Source organism: Notamacropus eugenii, chromosome 2, assembly GCF_028372415.1.
Source record: "Notamacropus eugenii isolate mMacEug1 chromosome 2, mMacEug1.pri_v2, whole genome shotgun sequence".
Taxonomy (NCBI): Eukaryota; Metazoa; Chordata; class Mammalia; order Diprotodontia; family Macropodidae; genus Notamacropus; species Notamacropus eugenii.
Window position 1 is genome coordinate 198,110,151 of NC_092873.1, and position 23,768 is coordinate 198,133,918.

Sequence of the window (23,768 nt, forward strand, 5' to 3'; positions counted from 1 at the left end):
AGAGTTAGGAAAATTTCATCCTCCTGAGATCAAATCTGGTCTCAGACATTTATTAGCTGTGTGACCCTAGGCAAGTCACTTAACCATGTTTGCCTCAGTTTCCTCATTTATAAAATGAACTGGAAAAGGAAATGGCAAACTACTCCAGTATCTTTGCCCAGAAAATCCTAAATGGGGACATGGAAGGTCATACACAACTAAAACAAATGAACAACAACTAAAACTCAAAATGATTGAGCAGTGTGCTATATTAGCCAAAAAGCTCATGTGGTTTTATTCTACAATTAGAGGAATTACTTCCTGGAAGGAAGTAGTTGATGATTCTTCTGTAGTCTGCCTTTGTCAGATGTCATCTGGATATTGTTTTCAGTTCTAGGCATCATGATTTAAAAAGGACATGAATAAACTGGAGAATATCTAGAATAGGGTATCTAGAGTGGTGAAGATCCTGGAATCCATGGCAGACCTATGAGGACAAGTGGGAGTCCTTGAAGGTATTTAGCCTGGGAGAGAGAAGACACAGGGCACAATATGGAAGCATTTATAAAGATGCTTTGTGGAAGAGGAATTATACTCATTTTACCACAAAAAGTAAAATCAGGAACAATTCATGGACATTTCAAGGAGGCAAATTTAGGCTTGTTATCAAGAGAAAAAAAGAACAAACTTCTGGTTTGTTCAAAAATGGAGAAGGCTCCTCTGGAGGTAGTGGATTCCCTTTCCTTAGGAGTCTTCAAGCAAAGACTAGATAGACACTTGCTGGGTGGATTGGAATGGAGATATCTTGGGGAGTATTGGTGGATTAGATGGCAGATGATGGTCCCTTCCAGCTTATATTCTGTGATTCTATGTACACATGATGTTCATCTAAAAGAATATAAGCTCCTTAGAAACAAGGACTATGTTGTTTTGTCTTGTATATAGTAGGCATTTCATAAATGCTTGCAGAATTAAATTCAACTGCCTACTAAAAGGAAAGTTACAGTCTGATTTGGTGAAGAGAGTCTGCAGATGCTGTGCTCTATGATCACCCTCTCTGATCTTGCTCATAGTTGTACACATAATTAGAGGGCGCATTTTTGTTGTAGAATCTTTCCTGGAATTTTAATTTATGAATAAACTCAAATATAAGTATCTGTCAAGTTAAGGATGCTTTGCATCTTCTGACCTGTACTTTAAAATAAACTCACTTTAGACAGATCTTCTAAAATCACCAACATTGCATAATAGTAGACAAATGGCAAATGGTCTTGGAGCCTTGAAAACTTGGACGCTAAGAATTATGCCTTGAGTAGTTGTATGCTGTGGGTGTGGTAGCTATAAAAGATACTACAGAACAAATGCCAAGATGAATAAATCTTTCAAATGACCATTCTGTTCCAGCTGAGATTAAGCTCTTCCTACTTTGGATTTCTCTCTACTCTCCTCTTACAATTTGACTTTTGCTCTAATTGTGGCCATAATGAAATTCAATATTTTTTAGCATATGTATGTAGTGCTCAGGTATATTATTTGCTAAGTGTTTCATGATATGGTCTAGTAGAATCACACTGACTAAAAACATATATATGGTATGATCTACACCCACTACTATGAAATCGTGGATCCATTTAAACTGAAAAATATGTATACACATCTATCTGGCACATAGTAGGTGCTTAATAAATATTTGTTGATTTTTTGATTGACCTCCCCAAGTAGATTTATTAGCTGCTATTCATAATACCTAGCATAACTCTAAGTACAAAGAAGACAATCAACTCGTCAGACAGAGACTCTAGTTTGAGACTAGAACCAAGGTCTCCATGTGAGTCAATTCAAGAAGTGTTTGTTAAATATCCTTTAAATGCAAGACACTGCATTAGGCTTTGGGAATACAAAGATGAAAAATAATATAACTCCTATCCTCAAGGAACTTATAGTCTAATGTAAAATGTGATGTTCTCACTCGTAAGGATAATGCAAAGTAAGTTATGATTAAGGCAAAGGAAAAATCCAGACAAAGTCTGAAGAGGAAGAGATCCTTTTCCAATTGTGTGAAGGTAGGGGAAGGTTCAGGAAATACGTCATGGAGGGAATGACACTTGGATCATAAAGGAAGAGGAAGATTTCAGCTTGTATAGATAAGGACAAAGGAGGTCCTCAGCACAGGGGAAAGGGAAGTCTCCTGAAGATGGGAGATAGCATATTGAATTTAAGGAACAAACAGTAGTCTACTTTTCTGGAAATGTAAAGCATACAAAGGGGAGGAACAGTTAACAATGCTGGGAAGTTTGTAGGTTTGTAGACACATTGTGGAGGGCTTCGAAAAGCTGAAGATGAAGTTGAAAAGTCAAGCTGAAAAGTTCAATTTTTATCCTGGGGAAAGGGGTAGGGGGTGGGGAGACCTGTGGCCTCAAGGCCATATGTGACTTTCTAGGTCCTTGGGTGCAGCCTTTTGACTGAGCCCCAGATTTTACAGAACAAATCCTTTTATTAAGAGGATTTGTTCTGAGAGGCTTAGGTTCAGTCAAAGGGTCTCAGTTGAGGACCTAAAGGGCCACATATCACCTTGAGGTCACAGGTTTCCCCACCCTGTCCTAGAGGCAATAGAAAGGCATAAAAGTTTTTTGAGCGGGGGAGCTACATAGTTAGACATGCAAATTGAGAAGTTTATTTTAACAACCCTCTGAGTGATGAATTTTAGAGAGGAAAAATAAGAATCAGAAATGTCAGGAGACTAATATAATAACTCTAAGCAAGAGGTGGTGGGGACATAAAATGGGGTGATGGCAGTATGAGAGAGCATGTATGCAGGAGAAATTTCAGCATTAAGGGTCAGAAGATAATTAGATGTGAGAGAGTGAAGAAAGAGTCAAAACTTAATCTAAGGTTTTGAGCTTAGATGACTGAGAAGATACAGGATAGGACCAACAAAACTGGGAATTAGGAGAAGGGTTAATTTTGTGAGGGAAGATAATGAGTTCAGTTTTGCATGTATTTGAGTTTGAAGTGGTAATGGCTGATTCAGTTGAAGATCTCCAACAGACAACTAGAGATAGGATGTTGAGGGAGAAAATAGTTTTAGTGATAATCTTCATAATTAAAATCGTGGAATTGATTCTAAGCACTAAAAAAGACAATGTCAAAAGAAAAGAGAAGGACCGAAGTTTGTATGACACAAAGACCTCAAGGAGTACCTTGGTCTTCAGTTCTCTTTCCTAGAGACCCTAATTTGCCCAGAATTTATCAATAATAGGCAAATTAGCATCATCGGGTGTAAGAAGACTTCACTATAATTCTGATTTGAACATTTGTGTGTATGTGTAACAAAATAAGTCTTTATTTCTAAAATTTGTTTTTAGAATATACCAGTCTTGAATGTTATTGTTAGAACTTTAAAAACTTAAATTTAAAAATTCTGTCATCTAAAGAAGGGAACATATTGACAGTTAGCATCAAAGTGCATATGTGGCCTAGCTAATTGTACTGTGTATGATGGCACTTTCTATTATGTACCAGAGTATTTTAATTTTGTTCTTTTCATGTTTGTGTATTTGTCTAGATTATCATAAACAATGGTGCAACCTCCCCCAGTTTTAATGCAATTTTAACATGAAAATATCATAAGTTTATATCAACCATTGAAATACAAGATCCATTTAATTTCATTTTCTTAAATTATAATTTCATATATTCTGCATATTTAATGCAAAGTAATTTTAATTTTGAGAAAAGATGGAGCTGTATCTTAAGTTTCAAAAAAGAAGTTTCATTAGTTTGTTTTGATGAGCAATATTTAATAAACTGGAGTGGGGCTCAGAGCCAATTGATTAATTAATAAGAGATTTTGCAATTTTAGTAGTTAATGGGGAGATGTCAAAAACACTTCCTGAAATCAAGATAGTCTTTTGCAAAATCTTTTTGTGGTAACATAGAATTGGATATTGAGGGAGTACTCATCAATTGGGGAATGAATGAACAAGCTGTAGTATATGGTTGTGATGGAAAATACTATTGTGCTCTAAGAAATGACAAGCAGGATGGTTTCAGAAAAGCCTGAGAAGATGTATGTGAACTGAGGCAAAGTGAAGTGAACAGAACCAGGAAAATTTTGTGCAGAGTAGCAAGAAAATTGTAATGACAATCAACTATGAAAGACTTATTTACTTTGATAAAGAAAATGATTTAAGACAATTTTAAAGGACCCTGATGCAAAATATTGTCCACCTCCAGGGAGAGAACTGGTGACCTCTGAGTATAGAAGGAAGCATATTTTTCTCACTTTATTTTTCTTGCTTTTTTTTTTTTTTTTACAACATGGCTACTATTCAGAAACATGTTTCACATGTATAATTGATATCATATTGCTTGCCTTTCAATGTGTTTGGGAGGGACAGGGGAGAAAATTTTGGAACTCAAAATTTAAAAAAATGTTAAAAATAAATAATTTTTAAAATTCTCCCTTGTTCTCAAAAACACAACTCCACCTCTCATCTCTGTCAGAATGCCAATGAAAGTCTCTTGCCAAGAATTCGCTTCATGTTTCTTCATGTTAAAATAGTTCTCAATCCTTTCTCTCTCTCCTCTCTCAGTCTCTTTCTAGCCATCATAATGAATAATTTTCCCAGTTCAATTGCCATTCCCCCAAATTCTATTGTCTTTTAGATATATAGTATTAGTAGCTGTTGTCTCTCTAGTAGAGGCTATTAAAGTTGTTTTTATAGTTTGTGCTTTTGTAGCTTGTGTTTTCTATATATGCTGGAGAAGCTTCCTCTAGCACTAACTTCTGCCTATTCTTGGGGATTCAGGAGTCTGGCACAGGTGAATCATGAAATGCCCATAGCCCTAGCGGATGCCAGCTATAGTTGTAGCTGTGGAAATATGTTTCATAGCAAAAGAGATTTTTGAGAGTCAATCAGTACACAAGCTTTTACTAAACACCTACAATGTTCCAGGTAATCAGCTAGATGATGGAGATGCCAATACGTGTGCAAAGACCTTGCTCTAAAGGAACATACATTCTATCAGGGGAGACAACATTTGTGCGTGTGTACATCCAGACAAGCATAAATAAAAAGAAGTTTTGTAGTGGCTGCAACATAAAGGTCTATGACAAGAGGTTGAAGTGAGTACCATTCCAAGCAAAGCTGAATATCTGGGGCAGATGTGAAACCGGAATACAAACACTAGTAGGATGTTGAGGTCAAGTGGGAATAAATGAAGGGAGACTTTAATCAACCTAGTTTTCTCTCATTTGGGAGATGCATTTAGGGGAATTATCTTCCAAGGTATTTCATTAAATAATTCATTTAAATATAGAGAATCTGATTTGAGTCAGTCCAAAAAATTATTAAGCATTTACTGTACAACACACTCTGCTAAGAGATGGGAAAGACAAAGAAAGACAAAAGACAATATCTGCCAACAAAGAACTTGCAATCTAAGAGAGAAAGACAACACACGAAAAGAAGCTGAAAATGGATTTGGGGTGGGGGAGAAGTACGTAGCTCAGGGACATAATGAAGACAGGCCAGGTAGGATGATGAGGTGGCACTGGTCTGCTTCCTTCAATGTAGTAAGTGGTTTTAAGAAAAGTTTATTGACTGACTTTTGACTATTTCCAATGTATTCTTACCTATCTTGTTTGTACTTGGTAGTTTGTGTGATGTTTCCTCCCCCTACTGGATCCAGATGGCTCTGGAGGAGAAAATGAGGCTGGTCACTGAAATCCAGTTCACTTGTATATCATGGCATCGCTGCTCTGACGTCATGGTCCTCTTCAAGAATACAGGACAAACAGCTACTTTCTACTTCACCCCACTCCCACCCCCATTAGACTTGGAGCACCTTGGGAGCAGGAATAGTTCTTTGCTCTTCTTTGTATTGTTAGCACTTAACAAAGTGCCTAGCGCATAGTAGGTGCTCAAGAAATGTTGATGGACTGGTTTTTTTTTCTCTCCACAATTCAATTTAATGAAGCCTGATGTTTACTTCCAAATCAGTGCCCAATCTAAATCACATTACAAGCTTGAAGTGTGCTTTTAAAGTAATTAGAACACTTTAAAAACCACAAACACACACACACACACACACACACACACGTGCGTGCTCACGCATTTCCCACCCCATGGTCTCCTGGACCTCAATGTCTCCAATAAGTCATCTTCCTGGCAAGATTGAATAAACTTTGTAACTCACTCCATGGCCTGGGGCCCTTCCCTTCTGACTGAAGAGGGTGGAGGGTGGACACTAGAGTGGTCAAGCTGGATCCTCTGCCATCCATTGAATGTGCTTCTTTCATTTCTTTGCTAAACCAGCATTAATTCCCACTCTCTAGAATTGTACCCAAGAAAACAGGCAGAAATGGATCTTACACTAGTGGTGTTGCACCTGATCTGGTAAAAAAAAAAATTCTTTTCTAAGAAGACTTGCATTGTAATATTATTATAGTAGTAACTTATAAGTTGTTATATTGTCATATATTGAGAGAGAGAGAGAAAGAGAAAGAGAGAGAGAGAGAGAGAGAGAGAAAATAGCCGAACATACTTCTGACTATCCAACTACTGAGCAGCCAATCAAACAACTTATAGTATTGATTGTAAAAGCTTGCTGATGCATTTCCACTGCACTGGTGCCCTCTAACAGGTTTTCTAAACCACTACTCTAAAACAAATTTTCTTTTCCTAACCCAGATTAGTTTGAACCTTGTGATATTGGTCTTACAGTGAAAATAGATATTTCTTTTGAAAGAATTTGGGGATTAGTGAGTCTGTGACTGTAGAAAGAAATACTGAAATTTCTAGAATTATTTTCTCAAAGCTTCATAAACCCCAGTTATACTCAGAGAAATTACTTTGGTACAATAAAAAACAAAGCTAAACAAGTTTCATACTACCCCCACTCAGAAGCAGTATGTTATATTCAGAAGAGTAATGATTAGCATCAGAGGGTCTGGGTTCAAATCCTAATACTACTACTACTACCTGCATGAAAAATCATTTAAATTTCCTTGGCCTCAGTTTCCTAATTTATGACTAGCCTAACCCTTCTAGCTCTGAGATCATATGATCCCTTATGTCAATTTCTTTCTAAAGATGATTAGAAATTGAAAGAGGGAAGAACAGTCAGGAGAGAAAGAAGTCTGAAAAAATAGATGGGGGTCCAAACGACAAAAATTGTTATTGATATTTTTTGTTTTTTTCATTGTCTTTATTTCTCAATATATCATTTCCTTACCCTCCTCAAAGAACTATCATTTATATCAAAGAAAAAAGAAGAAAATTGATTCAATGAAACTAAATCAGCTTATCAATCCAGTTCCCACAATATGTGCTGTGCTCCACCTCCATAGAACTCTTGCACTTCTTTACAGAATGGATGGTGCTTTCTATATCCCATAGTCTCCTTGTTGTTGTTGACCCCTCATTTTCTCTCTCTTTTTTTGAGGCTATTGGGGTTAAATGACTTGCCCAGGGTCACACATCCAATAAATGTCAAATGTCTAAGGCCAGATTTGAATTCAAGTCCTCCTGACTCCAAGGCCAATTCTCTATCCATGGTGCCACCTCGATATTCCTATCCTTCATTCTTGGAGAGGCAGTGACAAAGTAACAAAGGGAATCAGCATGTCTATAGGAAACATGGAACCACATGGTCTGGAAAATGGCAATAGCTGAGGGCAGTGGCATATGGTGAGCATTCCTTATGAAAGGAAAATGAGTAAACTTATGTCCTCAGAGTTGGAGTGCTGATTAATACACAGTGTGACAGAACAAATCTAGTCCCCTCATATTGAGATGGAGACTGTGCAAATATTTTTCTGAGAAGGTGTTTTGACTTTCTTGCATCACAGCAGGCATTTCCACAAGCATTTATTTAAGCATTTACTGTGTGCCAGGCACTGTGGTGAGTTCTAGGAATACAAAGATAAGTGGAAAGAAAGTCTCTGCTCTAAAAGAGTTTACATTCTAATGGGAGAAGACGGCAAATAAAAGCTGAAGAGGAAGTGATAAAAACAGCCAGCACATGGGGCGTGATAAAGTCCAGAGCACATCCTGGAGAGGAATGAGGACCTGACTAGTTTAGGGCCCCCTTCTGAAACAAAGGGTCTTGGAGGAGCTGTCCAATTGAGGAGAGAGGCTGAAGGGGTAGAGAGTATTTCCATTGTACAAATCCCAGGACTTGTGTGAGCTTCCAGAATGAAGAGAAAGTCTAGAGTTTAGCCTGCACGTGAATATTACTCCAATAAAAAGGTCCCCTTCAGGTAAACTGAAAAACTTCAGTGAGTACTATTAGTTTCAAGAATTGAATAGATTCCTAGAGCAAAGAGGTGCTCACCAGGGGAAAAGGTGTATCTTTTTATCGACCTCCAATGTGTTTTCCTCCTAAGGGAATTTAAACCACAGCATGGAAATACAAGTCTGAATAAGTCCCTGGTGGGTTTTGGGGGTAGGGATGGCTCAAATAGGACTAATCAAAAATGGAAGAAGATTTATTTTATAGACTGACTGTTCATAGGCTTCTTTCATTCCTTTGTACTTTGCAATTTCTGTGGAGCAAAATAAAGGCTGTCTTCTAGTCCAGGACCCCCATATGGGGTCTGAGCCACAATTTAAGAAGCACTGAAGGGCTCAAAAGTGGAAAATATTTTAAAAACCCTGCTGATTGATATCTATTGTTAGCTTACATGCTTGCATGGATGCCGACAGCTCTTTTATTTACAACTGTAGCCTTAGTGTCAAGCTATATTCTATTGTTCACAGAGGAGACCCTAGGTGAGGAGAAAATGAGACAAATTCGGAAGTTCCCAGAAGAAACATTGATTTAGGACGTGATCCAAAGAATGACACGTGAGAAGTCTCCAAAATTTTATGTTCTTTGTACAAACTGAGAGGAGGTGCTCATGGCCACGAGTTATATATGCTAACCCACATCTTATTTAGTTTTATAGCTATTGATGTATATATATATATAATTTTTTTCTTGCTCCTCCCTCACCCACCCCCCCTCACTACCACACACTACATAGTAAGTTCATTGAGGACCGGGATGCTTTATTTTATGCATAATGTGCTTAACAGTGACTACCTTGGCCCCTAATGCCAGGTCAAGTTTGTTATGTTTCACCCTTCCACAAGCTTCTCTAATACTCTTAATGAAGTTTAGAGACATCCAGTCCTCTGCCATTGCCTCCAATGCCCATCAGTTGTGTTTCCTCAATTTTAGGAGTCGCCAGTGAGACAGCTGGTGGTACATCAAACAGATCACTGGAACTGGAGTCAGGAATACTTGAGTTCACATCTGGCCACAGACACCTCTTATCTGTGTAATCCTGGACAAATAAGCTCTGTTTGCCTCAATTTCCTCAAATGTAAAGTGGGGATAATAATATCACCTACGTCACAATGTTGTTGTTAGATAATACTTTTAAAGAGCACTTAGCTCAGTGTCTGGCACATAGTAGGCACTATATAAATACTTATTCTATTCCCTTCCCCTATGCTCCGATTCCATTTAATTACTTAACAGTCAGATCAGCTTCTACAAAAGAATACTCACTTTAACAAATATAAAAATGTAAAAAGTCTTTTCTAGGCATTCCCAGATTGCCTAAGTTAGAGTCTTCTCTGCTTCCCCCACCACATGGATGAGGGTAGTCTTTGACTGACTGCACAGTCAGAAAGCCTACATCTGGAAAACTGGGGAAACTGAGACAGTTGTTCACTTTCTGGCCATCATTTCTTCCTTCTTGAATTTTTCTGGTTTGACCAAAGGGTTCACCTTCAGTGCAGTGTTATGAACGGAACTAGTGAGAGGGGTTCTCACTGTCTTCCCCTGCTCTCTCTTTTACTCCTTGACTCTGAAAAATGTGTGTGTGTGTGTGTGTGTGTGTGTGTGTGTGTGTGTGTGTGTATTTTCTGTCTGGTATCATTTGTTTTCAGTTTTAGGTGCAGGGCCTGGGAGTTCAAACCATGATGACCTTAGAGCCAAGATTCCAGGCAGGATGTTTCAACCAGCCAGTCCATCAGGGAAACCCAGAGAATCCAGGGTGTCCAGTAGTCAAGCCCAAGGGAGCCAGGTTTGACTTAGAACTGGGACTGTTCTATATAGGAACAAGTCTAAGTATTCTGCCCACTACCTGTCAGGGCAGTAAGCTTTCATACTTGTGAGTATACCTGTTGGATTAAATATTCCTTTGTAAAAGCAAATCTATCAGTGGCTAACTGGAACTAGGGTGCATACTTGAGGAAATACTATTGTGGGTGTTGGAGACCTTTGTAAAGAGCCTATATAACCTCATCTCCTTTATGAGATGATGCCTGGAGGAGGAGTGAGATATAACCTACTTGGTTATCTAGATAGTAAGGTGGAAGGTAGTCAGTGTTACACAAACAGGAACACCTACTTCTCCTTTTTCATAATCCTTTTTTTCACTACCTCAGTGACTAGAGATAGGAGAGAAATTAGGTTCCCAGCTTAACTCAGTTCCTGTGTAGTTTAGTGCCAGGAAGTTCCAAGTCCAAACCTCCTACCCTCCCCCCAAATCTTGAGCTTGATTCTAGAGCAACATAGTTTTTCAAGGTTTCCCTGATAGACTGGAGCAATATCCAGCCTGGAATATTGATCCAAGGTTGTCCAAAGCTTCAGTTCTCAGGTGCTGGGACTCTACCATTTGCTGAGAAAAACAGATGCAACAGATCAAACCCCAAACCTATTTCTTGGGGCCACAGAGCCTAAATGTGAGGGAGACTCAGCTACCTTCTCCCCCCAGGTCAGGGCTAAGTGCCTAAGCTTCTAAGTGCCTAAACTTTGGGTGAATGGGACTTTTACCCCTCTGAACAACACAGGAAAAAAAACAAAGGCACTGTCTCAGTCTGGTAGTTTTAAAGATGTAGCCTGTTCTGTCTATGAAGCTAAGGGAGAGGGGATGTTCCTACCTATGGCACCACAATATGATGGCAACATAGAATGTCTTCTCTCAGAAGCAGGTCCCTCGGTGCCTTTCACTTAAGTGCCTCCGTGTTAGGTGATACGGACATGCACAAAACTTACCTTTACATCCCTTAGGATACATTTGCTGAAGCGATTAATTTCTCAGAAACCACAGGAAAACATGTACTTATTAATTTTCTTTTTTAAGTAAGGGGGCAAAGGAATAAGAATTCCACACCTAGATTAGCTTCCTTTGTGGTGAGGTTTTTGAGTTTCAGGGTCAAAGATCATCACAGCAATGTCCAGTTAGAGTCAAATGGACAGGGTGATCCTAGAGGCCATCAGATCCAACTCCTTCATCTTATATATGAGGAAGCTGAGGCACAGCGTGGTTAAATGACTTGTCCAGAATAACACTGCTAGTGAGAGTCTAAGGTGGTCTTTGAGCCCAGATTTTCCTGACTCCAAGTCCAGGGACTTGTTCATATCCCACTATTTTGGGAATCTGTGTTTCTTTATGAGAAAAAAAAGTATTCAGTGGTTGTTTACTTAGACTTTTACATGTTTTGGAAGTCCAGATAATTCTTCAGTATATCCAAAAGAAAAAGTAAAACACTACAAACCCTTAAACAACCACTTAGGCTTTGTCTGCTCTTTGCAAAAATAGGTAAAGGAGGAGGGGAGAGAAAAATCATCAGCTTTCAATAATTAATATTTGTAATAGGAGGGGAGATTAAATGAAAGAGAGGTTAGATAAGAGCAAATCAACTCCTAAATGGGGACAAAGGAGAAAAGAGAGCAAATAAAGGAGAGCAGGTAGAGGGGAGCTAGATCTGTGTCTAAAGCAAGCACTGAAGTTGCTGAAAAATGACTGAACAATCCAGGAGACTGAGAGTATGAAACAGTCAGGGTGTTTTCTTGGGAATATGTGGTTTGAAATATTCACCAGATTAAAAATTAAAATTAAATAAAGCCACTTCTGCTAAGCACAGCAATATTTTATAAGAATAGGAAATTCCCTAACCCCTCTACCCCCAATACATTTCTTCTTCTTCTTCCCCTCCTTCTCCTTCTCCTCCTCCTCCTCCTCCTCCTTCTTTTCCTTCTCCTTCTCCTTCTTCTCCTTCTTCTTCTCCCTCTCCTTCTCCTGTTCCTTCTCCTTCTCCTCCTCCTTCTCCTTCTTTTCCTCCTCCTTCTCCTTCTTCTCCTTCCTCTCCTTTTCTTTCTTTCTTCCTTTCTTTCTTCTCCTTCTTCTCCTTCCTCTTCTCCTTCTTCTTCTTCCTCTTCCTCTTCTTCTTCTTCTTCTTCCTCTTCTTCTTCTTCTTCTTCTTCTTCCTCTTCCTCTTCCTCTTCCTCTTCTTCTTCTTCTTCCTCTTCCTCTTCCTCTTCCTCTTCTTCTTCTTCTTCTTCTTCTTCTTCTTCTTCTTCTTCTTCTTCTTCTTCTTCTTCTTCTCAATTCAGAGTCACCAGGAGAAACCAAAGTTTGCACAGAAGAAGCCAGACAGAGGTATCCCATGCTCCCTGCAATACTTCCTGAGGTCAGGAAGAGATCTTAACAGCACCTGCTGGGCTATGCAACAAATACCAGAGTCTTGGGCTATAGCTTGTTGAACTGGAAATAATATTCCATTACTCATATAAACCACAATTTATTTAGTAACTTCCTCGATTGTCTAGAAGGCAGTATAAGGAACTATCTCCTTTAGGGTCAGGAAGTTTGTTTTACTTACAGATTTTTCCCTCCCTCATATTATCTTCCGCTCTTATACCCATCCCAGCTTGAATATTTAAAAAAAAAACACATAATAAAACCCACTGTTGGGCATTTAAAGTTTTTTATTAGCTGCCCCCTTCCTATCTTTCAAACATTTTTCCCACATTAATTAACAGCATATTCTTTTTCTTTTTTTCTTTTTTTATTCTGAACTTGAGATATAAAACAAATATTTCCATAACTTAGTAGAATAGGAAAAAAGATGATTATACAATATTCTTTTTAAATATATAATAAAGTTATCATGTAACTTTCTTTTTTTCCCTTTTTTCTACTCTTTCCCTCCTGCCCTACCGATAGCTACCATTAGACCAAACATGTATATGTATATGTGTGTGTATGTGTATCTATATTTAGTCACATATATTTGTAAAAATCATTCTATACATACTTCTGTTTATCAGATCTTTCTCTGGATGCAGAAAGCATCTTCCTTCATGTGTCCTTTGTAGGTAACTTGGGTATTTATAATAGTCAAAATGACTTAGTCCCTTAAAGTTGTTAATAAAATAATATTGCTGTCACTGTATATAATATTTTCTTGGTTCTGCTCGTGTTGCTGTCCATTACTTCATACAACTCTCGCAATGTTTTTAAGATCATCAGACTCCAAGGGTGCAATCGATTCCATGTGATACTTATGTAACTCAGCATACACTACAGACGTGCCATACTAGCCTCCTTGGTGTTCTTCACAGGTGATTCTCCATCTCCTCTATTTGTGGGATTGCCTTCTAGAGTCAAGTCAAGAGCCATCATGCAACAGGAGACCTTTTCTGATTTTTTTCCCTAGGTGCTAGTGTTAAAGTTAAATTCTACCTACCTTACATGTGTCATATATATATATATATATATATATATATATATATATATATATCACATATGTATGTAAATTTTTTAACAAACTGTCTTCTGAGGTAAAGTCAAAGTAGATCTAGAAATGTATGGTAACAGTCCTTTTATCTTTCTCCTCTTTATTAAAAACATATGTGTCAGAATGCAGAAATTGAATTGAGCAAAACCCACAGAGTAAACATCATTGTTGTCATTATCATCTTTATTATTTTTGAAAAAAATGGTGCCCAGTACCTTAGATGATGGCATTTCTTTAGACACTGGGATGACTATGTTCTAGGCGAAATTGTCTTGTTGTATGTAGAGAATGAAGAACTTCGGGGAATGGTAACCAGGTGGAGGTTGAGTTTCCCTGGTTTTAAAATTTAATTTAGTGCCAGTGAAGGATGAGGAATTAACAGTTATACAAGTGGTGAATGCAACTGGTCCAGTGCAGACTGTCTGTGAACTTCTGGGTTGCAGCCTCTTTGCTACAGAATGGAGGATGTTGGTATTCCATTGAAAGGATTTGGTACTTCTAGCTTCCCTGATTACCACTTTGCAAAAGAACATTGCCAATGATGAGATGGACAACAGTCTTAAGTGCCAACTTTCCATCCCTCAACGTATTCCATGGATTTCTTTATGTTCCAAGGAGCAGGCATTCCCAATGGAGTCCTGTGGTAGCAAACCCACTGGGTTGTCAGATTCTGCTCTAAAAATATTTTCCGACAGCATAAGTGAAACAATTAATTTGACTATTTCAAAATCAACCGAGACTGGAAAAGTTTGTGATTCAGAGGCAAAAATTAGAAGACAGTCATGTTGAGGCAGAAGATAGCACCATTTGTTGGAACAGAAATCATGAAATAATATACAGTTCTCTAAGACTTGCTTAATGGGAATGATCACCATTCCTGACTCACCTCAAAACACAACCCAACTTATGTCAATGCAGTTGTTATATTGGGGTTAAAATGGGGTGTAGGGTGTGTTAAGGGAGGACCAGTACCTTTGGTGTGATGGCTGTCTAGCCCTTTTCAGGGCTCTTTCTGCCTTTAGTGTCCACCTGTTCCACCTAACTCTCACCTGTGGCTCTAAGAAGCTGCAGCATACACAATGGCCACACTCCAGCAAACCATTTTTGCAGACGGGCCAAACCAGATTGATGGTAACTAAGAGTTCTCAAACCCATTGCTGAGTTAGGGGGGTGTCTACCCCAAGCTTGTGAAGACTTCATCTGGTGGAATGGGCCAATGAAAACATTTTGTTCCAATGGCCATGAAGACAAAAGAAGCAGGCGATGTGGAGCACTTAGAGCTTGGTTAGACACCGAAGACACCAAGGTCATCTACTCATCCTGAGCCATCACCAGCTGTCTTGATTCTGCTCTGCCACCGGACTCTGATGACTCTGGAGGAGAGAGAGAGGCTGACGACTTTGTGCAACTCTGCCTCACTTGAATCCAATTTATGCATGAATCAAAAGACATCACTCATACCATTTCACTATAATGCCTCAAAGTCCTATGGCAACAATCAAGTGATGAAGCAGCAGGTGAGCTACCCTGGAAGCTGTAGTCATAACCCTGCAGGAGGCCTAGGCCATAGGATCTTTTCTCACTGGAAGCAGCAGTGGGACTCGGCAGCCCCCTGGGTGTCTGAGCAGCCTTTCAAGGATTGCACTACTCACCTCTTGGTGTGAGGAAGGGGGTTAGAAAAGGTGCTCTAAACATTGCCTGCTTACCCAACCCTGGCCTGATTACCGTGGCAGGCAGGGAATCCCACTATGTGGTCAAAACACAAAAAAATGTACGAAAACATCTGCAAAGATGATTCCACTCACCATCGGGGCATGGAACATGCGCACACTAATAGACAATACAAAATCCAGTAGACCTGAAAGAAGAACTGCTCTTATTGCAAGAGAACAAAAAAGGAAACAGCAACTTTTATTAAGGTTTTAATATTTTATCAGGGGAGGCAATATGTATATATTGATATAATACAGATATAAATATGTACATATAGATATGAATATGTATATATATATATATGTAGATACAAATATTGGTGAATGAACACAGCATCAAGGTCAACTACCCTACTGATGGTGAGTTCTTCAATTTGAAAAGGTTACAAGCCAAGACCAAAGTGGAGGGAGTGTTGGTGCATGATTTTCTGTTTGCATGTGGTTGTGCACTCAGTGCAGCCTCTGAAGCTGAGATGCAACAAATGGAGAAGTTTTGAATGCTGTGGATTAAGTTCACTTATCTTGGTAGTGTACTTTCCAGGGGTATACACATTGACAATGAGGTTGATGCACCCATTGCCAGAGCTAGCTCATTGTTTGGGAGGCTCAGAAGAAAGGTTTGGAAGAGAAGAGGTATTTGACTACCAAACTGAAAATCTACAGAGCCTTTGTGCTGACCTCATTGTTATACACTTGTGAAACATGGACAGTCTACTAGCACCATGCCAGGAAACTAAATTGCTTCCATTTGAACTGTCTTAGGAAGATTCTGAGGATCACCTGGCAGGATAAGATACCAGACGCTGAAGTCCTTGCTCGAGCTGAACTGCCAAGTATTCAAAATATGTTTCAGAGAGTGCAATTCCAGTGGGTTGGCCATGTTGTTCGAGTGCAAAGTGTACTCTTGCCAAAAAGACTGTTTTATGGAGAACTTGCATGGGGCAAGCGATCACTTGGTGGCCAGAAGAAATGATACAAGGACACTCTCAAGGTCTATCTCAAGAACTTTGGATTTGACTGTGCAACATGGGAGATACTGGCACAGGACTGCTCAGCATGGTATACCCACCTAAGAAAGGGTGCTGTGCTCTTTGAGCAAAGCAGAATTGAGACAGCATAAAGTAAATGCAGGATGTGCAAATTTGGAATATCCACCCCAAATATTCTCACGGACTATCTGTGCCCAACCTGTGGTAGAGCATTCCAAGCTTATATTGATTGGTCTGATCAGTCACAGTCGGACACACTGAAATTTCACTTTACAATGGTGATGTCATTCTTCGAAGAGGAAGGACAACAACAACCAATATACGTAAATATTTATGTGTGTAGTTGGACCATTTCCTCCATCTCGCCCCCCCCCCCACCTCCAACTTAGAAATAGTTTCCTAACTGGGCTTCCTGTCTCATATTTTTTTTCCTCCTAACTATCCTCCACATTGTTGCAAAAAGATTCAAAGGAGGGATGGTTAGAAAGAAAAGGAGGGTCTAGAAGTGGCAATGGAGAGCAAGGAGTTTGCTAATTGCTTCTCTGGGGTCAAAGTCCTAGGGAATATAAATATCTAGCATTTATATAGACTTTTAATGTTTGCACAGCACTTTACATACATTCGCTCATGTGATCCTCACAACAACCACCCTATGACAGTAGGTGATATTATTATTCCCTTTTTACAGATGAGCAGACTGACCAGGGTCATTTGCCCAGGGTCACACAACTAATAAGTGTCCAGGATGGGATTTGAACACAGATATTCCTGATTCCAAGCCCAGTACTCTTTCTACTCCACCATCTAGTTGCCTAGAGAAGATACACTAGCTCTGGAAAGGATGACCATGAATCCAGTAATGACCATTAAGATTTCAGTATATTTATTTAAAATATATACTAAGTGGGGGCAGAGCCAAGATGGCAGAGTAAACTCAGGGACTCACCTGGGCTCTCACCCAAAGCCTTTCAAATACCTTTAAAAAATGGCTCTAAGTAAATTCTAGAGCAGCAAAAACACACAAAAAGACAGTGAAACAAATTTCCAGCCCAACACAACCTGGAAGGTTGACAGGAAAGGTCTGTTGCACCAGGGTGAGAGAGGTAGGTAGTCCACTGTGGGCCATGCTGGTATAGACCAGGCCCCAGCAAATTTAGAGTAGGCTTTGGGGCAACTGAATCACTGGCAACTGTGATGGTTTCCAGACTTCTCAGTCCATAGCCACCAAAAACAACTTAGAAGATCAGCAGGGAAAGTCTGTTGGGCCTGAGTGAGAGTGGAATAATATACAGCACAGGCTATACCAGCACAGCCCCAGAACCAGCAAACCAAGAGCAGGCCTTGGGAGTGACTATGCTTTCAGCTCACAGATGGTAATATGGTTGAACAACCAGTCAGAAGGAGATTACAAGGGTTCTTTGCTAGCACTGATGCAGGACTCTCCTGCTTTGCCCACACTTGGATAATAGTTGTAGGTGGCAGTTCCAGGGCAAGAAGCTCTAGCATAGCAGATCTTGTGATGCAGCAGAGGAGGAACCTTTCTCACTGTTTCAGGGCAGAAAAGAGTGTTTGTGGTCATTCACAGACCAGAGCACAGGCCAGGGAGAGGAGTAAACACATCTCCTTGGATCACACCACCTTGGAAGAACTTAAAATGTATAGGCCCCGAGAATTATCTCTGAAAACAGCTGCACAAAACCCCTGAAGTTTGGTATAGTTCAATCTCCAAAGGACTTTGAAAATCAAGTAAGAGAAGTACAGGAAAAATCAGAAAGGGAAATGAGACTGATGCAAGTTAATCATGAACAGCAATTCAATAGTTTGGTAAAGGAGACACAAAAAAAAAAATGCTGAAGAAAACAACACCTTAAAAAAAAAGACTAGGCCAAATATAAAAAGAGGTTCAAAAGCTCACTGAAGAAAATTATTGCTTAGAAATTAGAATGGAGCAAATGGAAGCTAATGACTTTATGAGAAATCAAGAAATCATAAAACAAAGCCATAGGAATGAAAAAATAGAAGACAGTGTGAAATATCTCATTGAAAAAGCAACTAGTATGGAAAATAGATCCAGGACAGACAATTTAAAAACTATTGGACTATCTGAAAGTCATGACAAAATAAAAATAAGAACCTTGATATCATATTTCAAGAAATTCGAAATTGGACAAAACCCCTGAAGCTTGGTACAGTTTGGTACAGTACACTCTGGAAACAGAGGCCTACCTTAACAGAGTTTAAAAATCAACTAATATGTTGGGAAAATGAGGAAACAATGGAAAAGAACTCTGACTATAGAAACTTACTTTGCTGACAAGGAAGATCAAAACACATACTCACAAGAAGATAACAAAGTTAAAGCTCCTACATCCAAAGCCAAGATCCCAAAATGAAAACTGCCAGGAATATTATAGTCAAATTTCAGAGTTCCCAGGTCAAGGAGAAAATATTGCAAGCAGCCAGAAAGAAATAATTCGAGTATCATGGAGCCACAATCAAGATAACATAAGATTGAGGAACTTCTACATTAAAGGATCTGAGGGTTTAGAATATGATATTCTAGAGAGCAAAGAAACTAGGATTGCAACCAAGAATCACCTACCCAGCAAAACTGAGTATAATCCATGAGGGGGAAAATGGATAGTCAATGAAACAGAGGAATTTCAAGCATTCCTGAGAAAAAACCAGGACTAAATAGAAAATTTCACTTTCAGATAAATATAAGACACAAGAGAAGCATGAAAAGGTAAACAGGAAAGAGAAATCATAAGGGATTTATTAAAGTTAAACTGTTTACATTTCTATATGGAAAGATGGTATTTGTAACTCATAAGACCTTTCTTATTATTAGGGTAGTTAGAAGGAGTATACACACACACACACACACACACACACACACAGATATATAGACAGAGGGCAGAGATGTGAGTTGAATATGAAGGAATGATATCTAAAAACTAAAGTTAATGAATGTACTGGGAAAAAGAGAAAGGGAGAAGTAGAATGGAGCAAATTTTCTCACATAAAAGAGGCTCAAAAAAGCTTTTACAATGGAGGGGGAGAGGAGAGAGGTGAAGGGGAGTGAGTGAACTCTCATCAGAATTGGCTCTAAGATGGAATAACCTACACACTCAATTGGGTATAGAAATCTATCTTACCTTACAGGAAAGTAGAGAGGAATAGGATAAGAGAAGGACAGGGTTGGTGATAGAAGGGAGGACAGATTAGGGGAGGGGGTAGTCAGAAGCAAAACAATTTTGAGGAGGAACACAGTGAAAGGAGAGAGAAAATAGAACATACAAGAGGGAGAACAGAATAAAGGGAAATACAGTTAGTCCTTCACAACATGATTATTATGGAACGGTTTTCCATGATTACACATGTATAACCTGTATCAAATCACTTGCCTTCTCAGTGGGAGTGGGATGAAGAAGGAGGAAGGGAAAGAATTTGGAACTCAAAGTTTTAAAAATGAATGTTAAAATTGTTTTTACAAGTAACTGGAGAAAGATAAAATACTAAAGAAAAAAAGAAAAAAATGCAGAAACGAGCAGAATGAAATCCAGAAAGAAACAGACAAGCAATATAGTTTTACAACTAGCATGTGAATTTATTAATATCCACTTTTTAAAAAGGCAATCAACATGGCAAAGAGATTCAGTAACATACACAATCCTCTTTATGTTTCCTATTTTATATCTAGAAATTCTTTTTTTTTGCGTGCCTTGCGATTAAAATAAAAATTAAATATAAAACAAGGAGAAAGTGAGATGAAATAGTTACAAATGATTATCTAAGACCACTTGGGGGCCATTATGACTGTTTTCAAATATGTATACTGTTGCCATGTGGTAAAGGAATTAAACTTGTTCTGTTTGACCTACTTGGAATAATCAGAAGTCATGAGTAGATATTGTAGAAGTGCAAGATTTTACTTTGCTTTTAAAATTTGTGTTGATGTCATTTGCTTACTACATGATCTTTATTTCTGAATATATATTTCCTCCTCATAAAAAAAGGCATATGCTAACTCTATATTGTTCAACTTTCATTTATTCACTGAGGCAGCAAATAGCACAGTGCTGAACCTAAAGTCCGTAAGACCTGCATTCAAATCTAGCCTCAGATACTTATTAGCATTTTGACCCTGGGCAAGTCATTAAGCTTCTGTCTGTCTCAGTTTCCCTATCTGTAAAATGCGGATGATGATAATAGCACCTATATTCCAGACTTGTGAAGGTAAAAAAGAACTGATAACACATTTTATAAATCCTTAAAGCATTATATAAACGTAAGATCTTATCAACATCTTCTTCATTACTTATTATTATTTAATCTCTTCTATTTTCTTTACATGTGACAGATTATATTCTGAGCATCTAAATTTCCTAAGAAATATTTGTTATATACTGTAGGCCCCTGAGTTCACTTTCACTTTCTCTGTATTAGAACCTTTCCTAAATCCTGGATTGTAAAGCATTCAGTTAGTCAGTCAATCAGCTAGCATTTATTAAGCATCTACTGCATCCCAAGAACTACACTGAGGCTGAGATTACAAAGAAAGGCAAAACTTAAAAACAAACAAACCCCAAACCCAACAGTTTCTGTTTGAAAAGAGCTCACAGTCTAATGTGGGGGGAGGGAGACCCAACAAGAGGAGACAACATGGAAACAGGAAGTGCTGTTGTTGTTCAGTCATGTCTGACTCTGTGACCCCATTTGGGATTTTCTTGGGAAAGATATTGGAGTGGTTTGCCATTTCTTTGGAGTTCCCTGGTCCTTGGTTGCCTCTTCCATGAAATGTGACCCCTTCCAACTTTAAATCCATGTTCTTAGGATCACTTATAACATTTCCTTGGTGCAGTACTGTGGAGAATTTCTTCAACTCCTTAATTTCAATGAGAAACAGACCTTTGATGATCATCTTGTCTTTCTGGACTTTGCTTGTTGAGATACTCATGCAGTACAGTATAAGCTGGATCCGTAAAATCAATCACTACTGAAATCTTCTTCCACTCATCAGAGCCTGGAATTTTCACACTGTCTAGGAAGACATTTTCAAAGAAGCACTTGACATTTCTTTGTGCCAATTCAGTAGCATGCCTCTTTAATTCAGTAGTTAACATCTTTTTTTCCTCTTTCTTATAGATTTTCTGGAACTTCAGCTGAAGGAAAGTAAATTGAGAAGAGAACAAGGGGCAGAACTTGGCCAGCATGAAGAAAAACATGATGACAGCCACCGATCCCCAACCTATCATCTGTGAAAGAGACCAACAAGACATAGCGGGGTTACAATTTAGCAACAATAACAAAGATGATGACAATGATGACAAAGTAAGAAAGAAAAGAAATCCCCCCCCCCAAAAAAAATAGATATTATTCTTTTACTCTGCATGAGGCTGGAGAAACCACAATCAGAAAAGTGAAAAGGGCTAAGTCCAAACAAGAGATCTGTAATGTTATCACTCACAGGTAATAACTGCTTACTTGGAAATTCATTCATGTTTCCAGGAATGTCAGGGCCCCAAGGAAAGGGCGTAAACCATACACCCCAAATGGAAATTCCAAACTTAAGCAGATGGGTGGCTCGGTATAGCCCAGGCAAAAGTAGAATAGAACATTAAGCTTATTAATTCTGGTCTTTCATTTGATTTAATATCATTTTGCAAGTTGGAAGGAAGGTTGTAAGGATGGGATTCTAAGGATAAGTTCTAACCAGTCATGTCAATTCTCTCTTTTAGGGGAAACCAGCAACTGTGCCAATAGGACAGGATCTGTTTTATTTTTGTCTCTGTATCATCATTGCTTAGCACTTGTCTTGGAATATAATGTAAATGCTTGTTGATTACTTTACTAAACACCTGTTGTGTGCTAAACTTATTGGGAAATTGTGAAATACAGAATTTAGCAGAGTCACAGTCCTTGTCCAGGGTGAGGCACAAACACGAATCATGTAACCAAGCTTCCACTGAAGCCTGAGGGTGGAGCCCGCACTGACCGAGCCTTTCTAATACACAAGATTACATGATAAGTTCATAAGGGAGGTGCAAAACAAAGTCTGAGGTACAAAGAGCCTTTCTTTTCCAGGTCAGATTTTCTTGAGGAGGTAGCTTTTAGGTTGGCCTTGAAAGAACAGATAGCAATTCAACAGACTAAAGAAGGGTAGGAAAGGCATCATAAAAACAGGTAATTTAGAACAGTTCCATCAGTCAATCAGCCAGCAAACATTTTTTTAAGATCCTAAAATGTGCCTACCATGGTGCTAGATGCTGGATATAAAAAGACAAAAATGAAATCATCCCTGACTTCTAGGAACTTACCTTCTACTGAAGTTGAGGGGGAGGAATAATGTCTATACATTCCACCTAGAAAGAGGTTACAAAGTAATGTATGCAGAAAGAAGAAGGCATTAATTAGCCTCTGAAAATCACAAGTTTCTAATTTTCAATTTAGGTCTTCTGTGGGCTCCACTGCATTTCTCTGACAAGTCAAATTACATCCACTCCCATCTTTCCAACAATTTCCTTTTCTCTGCCCCTACTCTCACTCCAACTGATAGGATTTTTTTTCTCCCTGAGTCTTTACCTGGGAATGAGCCCTGAACATCTTCAAAATCCCTTGGATCTCCTCTGACTTTGTGGGGTTTGTCTTCTGGCAGGGCATCTGTACCACTTTCTCAGAACAGTTGAACATCTGCTCCAGAACAGTTGAACATAAGCTCTTTTGCATCCACACACTTCCACTGACTCCACACTCATAGTAATTACCCCCAAGTAGCGCTACTGCAATCCAGGTGAATGGAGCTACGGAAGCAGACCAGGTGATTTGACTACACACAATCTTGCAACAGCGCTTTGCTCTCCTGCTACACTTTCCTGGCCCAGGCTTGTCAGAAGTGTCCTTCTGGTCCTCAGCCCAGCAGCCAGTCATCATATGCTTTGCCTTAGAGCTCAGCAGGTAGCCCAGAAGGAAGAGGACCAGGGCTGGGACTAGGACGAAGAAAAGAGAATAGGGCAGGTTCCAGGTAGCGTTACAGGGGCACTGGAACACTACATTGGAAAAGAGGCTCTCCCCACCAGCGATCAGCAAGCTCAAGAAGCTCATGCCCAAGGCCCTGTGGTGTTTGGTGAGCAGACCCAAGAAAATATTAAACCTTTTCATGGCTTTCCTGTCTTGTTTTTCTCCTCCTCACTCCTGGACTGGTCAAGCAGATCTCCCGTTGCCTCTACCCGGTTTCCTCAGTTGGATATGAGGATTTTCTTATTAGGGAAAAAAAATGAGGGAGTGTGGGGTTCTGGGAAGTGGTGTAGAAATGCTCCTGCTTTATAAAAGAGGTTTCTTATTACAGATGCCTTAAAAGTTTCACTTTCTTTTTTTGTATCATTAGTCCAAAGTCTTCTCAATTATCTTTCACTTCAAACATGTCTAACACAACAGTTGTGAAAATGCACTCCCTGATAACAATGTGGCAGAAACTCAGCATAGATCAATGCCTGACTCTGTAC

General features: G+C 39.0%; 1 protein-coding gene and 1 pseudogene across 1 annotated transcript; one reads left to right on the forward strand and one right to left on the reverse strand.

The window, feature by feature from the left end:
• LOC140530478 (U2 spliceosomal RNA) overlaps positions 1-104 on the forward strand; it is a 207-nt pseudogene extending 103 nt beyond the window's left edge.
• A 19,779-nt stretch (positions 105-19,883) lies between these two features.
• On the reverse strand, positions 19,884-23,497 carry LOC140523781 (calcium homeostasis modulator protein 6-like). Its single transcript, XM_072638447.1, has 2 exons — positions 22,849-23,497; positions 19,884-21,521 (listed from the first exon to the last, which is right to left on the reverse strand). The coding sequence occupies exons 1-2, from the start codon at positions 23,422-23,424 to the stop codon at positions 21,159-21,161; spliced, it is 939 nt and encodes a 312-aa protein (XP_072494548.1). The 5' UTR covers positions 23,425-23,497; the 3' UTR covers positions 19,884-21,158.
• Positions 23,498-23,768: the final 271 nt, after the last annotated feature.

Excerpts from the sequence above, each read along its gene's own strand:
- LOC140523781 (XM_072638447.1), bottom strand. The coding sequence starts at position 23,424 with ATGAAAAGGTTTAATATTTTCTTGGGTCTGCTCACCAAACACCACAGG. Across the intron at positions 21,522-22,848 it reads TGTTCAGGGCTCATTCCCAG|ATGATAGGTTGGGGATCGGT; the intron begins GTAAAGACTCAG and ends TCTCTTTCACAG.